Below are 6,466 nucleotides of genomic sequence, written 5' to 3'. Positions count from 1 at the left end.
CCCTCGGCTATATAACACTGTGCCACTCACTAATAAACGCCATTTGCCATCCACCACGTTGGTGTCTGTGAGCTGATGGCCCGAGCGGCCAGAGGGTGGCTGCCGTGCCGTTCCTGAACCAGGTTACCACGCCTAGAAAGGCAACAGGCAATGGGATTGTGAGGTAAGGGGATTGTGAGGTAAAGGGACTGTGAAGTAAAGGGGATTGTGAGGTAAGGGGATTGTGAGGTAAAAGGATTTTCAGTTAAGGGAATTTTGAGGTAAGGGGATTGTGAGGTAAGGGGATTGTGAGGTAAAGGGATAGATTGTTAATGGGATTGTGAGGTGAGGGGATTGTGAGGTAAGGGGATTGTGAGGTAAGGGGATTGTGAGGTAAAGGGATTGTGAGGTAAGGGGATTTTGAGGTAAAGGGATTGTGAGGCAAGGGGATTGTGAGGCGAGGGGATTGTGAGGTAAAGGGATTGTGAGGTAAGGGGATTGTGAGGTGAGGGGATTGTGAGGTAAGGGGATTGTGAGGTGAGGGGATTGTGAGGTAAGGGGATTGAGAGGTAAGGGGATTGTGAGGTAAGAGGATTGTGAGGTAAGGGCATTGTGAAGTAAAGGGATTTTCAGTTAAGGGGATTGTGAGGTAAGGGGATTGTGAGGTATGATGATTGTGAGGTAAGGAGATTATGAAGTTACAGAATTGATTGACAGATAGATTGTGAGTTAAGGGGATTGATTGTGGTAGATTGTGTGGTAAGGAGAGTAAATTATAGATTTTGAGGTAAAAGAATTGATAGGTAAGGCGATTATGAGGTAAAGGGATTGAGAGATAAGGGGATTGTGAGGTAAGGGGATTGTGAGATAAAGGGATTGTGAGGTAAGGGGATTGTGAGGTAAGAGGATTGTGAGGCAAGGGGATTGTGAGGTAAGAGGATTGTGAGGTGTGGCATGCACCTTGAGAAACAAATCCTCAAGCACTGCCAGGTTAACAGATAACGGGATGGAGCCTTTAGGCCATGAACCTCGGGGAAACTAAACAAGGTGGCAGCATCGTTGCCGGCCCCCTGCTGGGACAGGCTCCAGGAAAGAGTGTCCTCTGTTGTTAAGGTTCTATTAGCATGGTAAAATAGGGATGCTGCTGTGACAGCAAAACGTTGACCAATCAGATGTAGCCCAGGAGCAGGGTGTGTTTGACAGAAAGCAGCCGTCTGCAGAGCATATAAACAGGAATGGTTCTGTGCAATGAACCGACTCTGGCTGCATCAAGCTGTGTCCCAGCTCTCTCCGTCGTGGCACTTTCTGGATGTTAATGAGCCTCATGGTGTCTCTGGTGAGTCCAGAGACTTCAGATACCAAGACGAGAGTGAAGAAACCTTTCAAGAAGTTCGAGTCAGGAGTGATGCCCAAAGTACCTTGAAGCACTAACAGGCCCCACTGGGAGCCATTCCTGACAAAGCCTCCCCAGGGGCTCGTTAGAGCAGATAACTGGAGGCCATGAGGACAAACACAGGCAAAGCACAGGCAGCTCTGATGCTGAGGACACCCTGGCTTGGTCTGATGAAGCAGAAATACCCAGTGCTGACCCCCAGCCCCTGGGCAGGGACATCCTGAGATTGTCAGAGATGAGACCATAGAACGATCCCCATGAGATCTGAGGCACCAGGAGGGAGCCTACAAGAACTGGTCTTCTCCTGCTGAGCTTGGCCAGGCTCCTGGGATGGGGGGAGCTCATGGCAACCCGGTAGTGCTGCAGAGAGACAGCTCTGCCCAGGAGCAGCTCCTCTGCCAAGCACACAGGGCTGGGGACACTGCCTGGAGGCACCGAGGGGAGACCTGTGAGGCTGAGAGAGCTGATGGATGCTGAGAGCTCACTGCAGGAGAAATCTCCACAGCCTCTGCCTGGTATGTCTGTGGGTGCAGGGCAATGCATGTTCTGTTCCTGAAGGGATCTCCTAAAGCTGGGACATGGGGCAGTGTGTGGGGTCTGTCAGGAGGACAGGTTCTCTCTAGGAGCAGAAAGTGCTGCCTGGAAGGGATGCCCTTCTGCCCCATGAGAGGGACAGGGCAGGACAGCTGTCTTCTCCTGGGCATGGCTGCATTCGCGCTGTGGAAAGAAGCGGTGGATGTAAAGTGTGACACATGGAAATATGGTGCAGGGTCCTTGTCCCAGAGAGAAGAACCCTCCGAGTTCCTGTCCTTCTCGCCTTCTGGGGAATGTTTCTCGCTGTTTCCCCTCCTGTTCTTGTTGCCTTTCTCCCACCGTTTCCTGGGCCTCTGGGCAAATCCAATAGTGGGACTGGCACTGAGTGACCCTCACTTCAGGACCCCCATCTGTAGGACTGAGGTTTTCCAGGCAGCTCCTGCTGGGCTGCAGCTGCCCCCCACAATGGCACCGCTCTCCCAGGGACTCTTGTGCCCCAGAGAGGAGCCCCATGCAGGAGACATCTCGGCACAGAGGCCGTGGCAATGCCACTCATCACCTGTGTGTGGGCAGCTGCACTGAGCCCTGGGTGTCCCTCGCTGGGAGTGGGGAGCTGAGATCCTCCTTGGTTAGGATGAGACCGCAGGAGGGCTTTGGAGCTCTGCCCTGTGAGACTGGATTCCTCAGCTCTCAGTCAGGAGAAAATCAAAGCTCCAAAGCTCTGCTCTGCCCTTGGTGAAATTGGAGTGACAGTGCTGAAAAGCTCATTCCTATCCACAGGGGATTTAGTCTGAGATCACACCATCCTTCTATTTACTGACTGCTGCCAGGCAGGACTGAGTTCTTGAGAGCCACAGCCAACCCTCCTCCCAGCAGTGGCACACTCAAGCCAGCACAAAGCAGACCTCCCAAAAGGGACCTGACAAAAGGCTTCCTGAATACAGGGAGTCAATGTGAATTGGAAGAAGTTTTCCTCAAGGAAGAGTTCCCAAACTTCTAACTGCCTTTTCCTCCTTTGACAGGTCTCCACACCTGACAGCAGCAGATGTCCAACAGCAGCAGCTCCATCAGCCAGTTCCTCCTCCTGCCCTTTGCAGACACAGGGGAGCTGCAGCTCCTGCACTTCTGCCTCTTCCAGGGCATCTACCTGGCTGCTCTCCTGGGCAATGGCCTCATCATCATCACCATAGCCTGTGACCACCACCTCCACACCCCCATGTACTTCTTCCTCCTCAACCTCTCTGTTCTTGACCTTGGCTTCATCTCCACCACTGTTCCCAAATCCATGGCCAATTCCTTGTGGGACACCAGGGCCATTTCCTACACAGGATGTGTGGCTCAACTCTTTTTCTTCCTATTTTTGATCTCCACAGAGCTCTGTCTTCTGACTGTCATGGCCTATGACCGCTACGTTGCCATCTGCCACCCCCTGCACTACGGGACCCTCCTGGGCAGCAGAGCTTGTGTCCACATGGCAGCAGCTGCCTGGGGCAGTGGGTTTCTCAACGCTGTGCTGCACACAGCCAATACATTTTCACTGCCCCTCTGCCATGGCAATGCTGTTGACCAGTTCTTCTGCGAAATCCCCCAGATCCTCAAGCTCTCTTGCTCAGATGCCTACCTCAGGGAGATTGCAGTCACTTTGCTTAGTGCCTTTTTAGCTTTTGGGTGTTTTGTGTTCATTGTGGTGTCCTATGTGCAGATCTTCAGGGCTGTGCTGAGGATCCCCTCACACCTTGGACGGCACAAAGCCTTTTCCACCTGCCTCCCTCACCTGGCTGTGTTCTCCCTGTTTGTCAGTACTTCCTTCTTTGCCTACCTGAAGCCACCCTCTATCTCCTCTCTATTTCTGGACCTGGTAGTATCATTTCTTTACTCCGTGGTTCCACCAGCAGTGAACCCCCTCATCTACAGCATGAGGAACCAGGAGCTCAAGGATGCCGTGTGGAAACAGATGACTGGATGTTTCTAAGCAACAATGAACTGCTCATCTTCGGCATATCACTGTCCATGGAACTCACATTAGGACCAGTCTCTATTCAGTATGGGGTTTAGTTCCTGTTTCTTTGTTTGCCTCTAGTTTATTTAAACTGGAATATGATGGTCCACAGTCATCCCATTGCTGATACAGTATGACCCACACGCTGGGTAACAATGGGCTGTGCTCTCTCTGCATCACGTCTGTCTGAAAAGGTGCACATATTTTTCTTTCTTAAAATTTCTCCTGACATTTATTAAATATTTATAAGTACATTTTCATCAACTGAATCACTTGACCACTTGTCTGAAATGGCAATGCTTTCCCACCATGACAGAACAGGAATTTCCTTGAAGTGCAACAAACATAAAGTCACAGAATCTTTCACAAAGTCCAACCACAGCCTAACCCTGCCTAGTCCACCTCCAGACCATGTCATCAAGCACAACATCTGCACACCTTTGTAATATTTCCAGGGCTGGCTACTCCACCACATCCCTGGGCAGCCTGTTCCACTAGCTGAATACCCTTTCCATAAAGAAATTCTTCCTGATCTCTAACCTAAATCTGCCCTGGTATAATTTCAAGCCTTTCCCTCTCATCCTATCGCTTCTTATCTGAGATAAGAGGCCAACCTGCACCTCTCTATATCCTTCTTGCAGGTACTTGTAGAGAGTGATAAGGTCTCCCTCAGCATCCTGAAGGCTAAAACGCCCCAGTTCCCTCAGTTGATCCTCACAGGACTCGTGCTGCAAACCTTTCACTGTCTACTCTGCCATTCTCTGGACACAATCCAGCATCTCAACATCCTTCTTTTAGCAAGGGGCTCAAAACTGGACACAGTACTCAAGGTGTGGCCTCACCAGAGCTGAGTATAATGGAACAATCTCTTCCCTACTCCTGGCAGTCACACTATTCCTGATCCAGGCCTGGATGCCGCTGGCCTTCTTGGCCACCTGGGCACAGCACTGGCTCATGTTCAGCTAACACCCCCATATCCTATACTTCTAGGGAGCTCTCCAGCCACTCTGCTCCAGGACTGTAACCCTGCCTGTTGTTATTGTGAGCAAAGCTCATGACCAAGCCCCATAAAGCCTCTGCCAATTGATCCAGCCTGTCCAGGTCGCTCTGCAGAGCCTTCCTGCCTTCCACAATTTGGTGTCATGTACCAACTTATTGAGGCTGCACTCAATCCCCTCGTCCAGACCATTAATAAAGATGTTAGAGAGGATGGGCCCCAGCACTGAGCCCTGGAGAACACCACATGGGATGTGCTGCCAGCTGGATTTAACTCCATTCACCACAGCTATTTGGGCCCAGCCTTCAGCCAGTTTCTGACCCAGCAAAGAGTATACCCATCTAATCCATGAACAGAGGCTTCAGCAGGGTGCCCTGGGGGAAACTGATGAAGGCTTCACTGAAGTCCAGGTAGATCACATCCACAGCCTTCCCCTCATCCACTAAGTGGGTCACCTGGTCATAGAAGGAGATCAGCAGCTTGAAGCACAATCTGCCTTTCCTAAACCCATGCTGACAGGGCCTGATGGCCTGAGTGTCCTGCATGTGCTGCATGATGGTACTCAAGATAATTTGTTCCATCACCTACCCTAGCACCAAGGTCAGGCTGACAGGCCTGTAATTCCCCAGGACCTCCCTCTGTCCCTTCCTGTAGATGGGTGTCACATGTGCCAGCTTTCAGTCAGGTGGAAACACCCCGGTCAGCCAGGACTGCTGGTAACTAAGGGAAAGTGGCTTGGGGAGGAAATCCACCAGCTCCCTCAGTACCTTGGGGTGTTTCCCATCCAGACCCATCAACTCGTATGGATCTAAGTGGCTGAGCAGGTCAGTAACCAGTTCCCCATGGGTGATGGGGACTTCAGTCCTCTTCCCATCCCCATCTTTCCACTCAGGGGTCTGGGTATCAGGGGACCAATGGTGTTACTACTAAGGACTTAGGCAAAGTACATCAGCCTTTTCTTCATCCTCCATCACAGTGGTTCCCCCCGATCCAGTGAAGGTGTGAGATTCTCCCTGGCCCTCCTTTTGTTATTAATGAATTTATAGAATTAATAACAAAAGGATTACCAGGGAGAATCTCCCACCGTTATTGTAGGTAGCAAACAAAAGTTGCAAGGGTTGAAAAAATTTCCTTTCTAGAAACCTCCCCAGGTAGCCCACTAGTAGCCCCAGTGTCTTTGGGGTCAGGGCTTTCCTAGCCAGGGGAACAGTCCTACGATTGCCCCACAAAATTTTTGTGGCTCTACTAGGTTCTGCCTTTGAAAATTCTAAACATCAATAGCTCCCAAATAAATCTGTGAAGGCTGAAAGATGTTCCTGGGCTGAAACCTTACCAGTTAGCCAACAAGCAGCTCTTGTAAACTGTGGGCAAAGGGCATTCCTGGCTATGGGAATTGTCCTATAACACCAGACATCATTTTCCAGCTCTACCAGCGTCCACATTCAAAGACACTAAATGCCCAGCAATAGCTCCACAACAAAAGGTTTGAGGGCTGAAATATCTTGGGAGTCTGAAAACTCCCCAGGATGCCCAAAAGCACCCCCAGTAACCTTGAGGCTCAGAG

At 50.8% G+C, this 6,466-nt stretch overlaps 1 protein-coding gene across 1 annotated transcript; it reads left to right on the top strand.

Moving 5' to 3' along the window:
* Window positions 1-2,951: 2,951 nt before the first annotated feature.
* Window positions 2,952-3,878, top strand: LOC311200968 (olfactory receptor 14A16-like; the record flags this gene model as incomplete). The annotated part of the gene is made up of 1 exon (XM_084275268.1): window positions 2,952-3,878. One exon carries the CDS (start codon window positions 2,952-2,954, stop codon window positions 3,876-3,878), a length of 927 nt encoding a protein of 308 aa, XP_084131394.1.
* Window positions 3,879-6,466: the final 2,588 nt, after the last annotated feature.

The sequence above is a fragment of the Gallinula chloropus genome (assembly GCF_964237585.1).
Source record: "Gallinula chloropus genome assembly, chromosome: 25".
Taxonomy (NCBI): domain Eukaryota; kingdom Metazoa; phylum Chordata; class Aves; order Gruiformes; family Rallidae; genus Gallinula; species Gallinula chloropus.
Note: the sequence above shows the minus strand (reverse complement) of the source record. Positions and strands in the feature narration are given on the sequence as shown.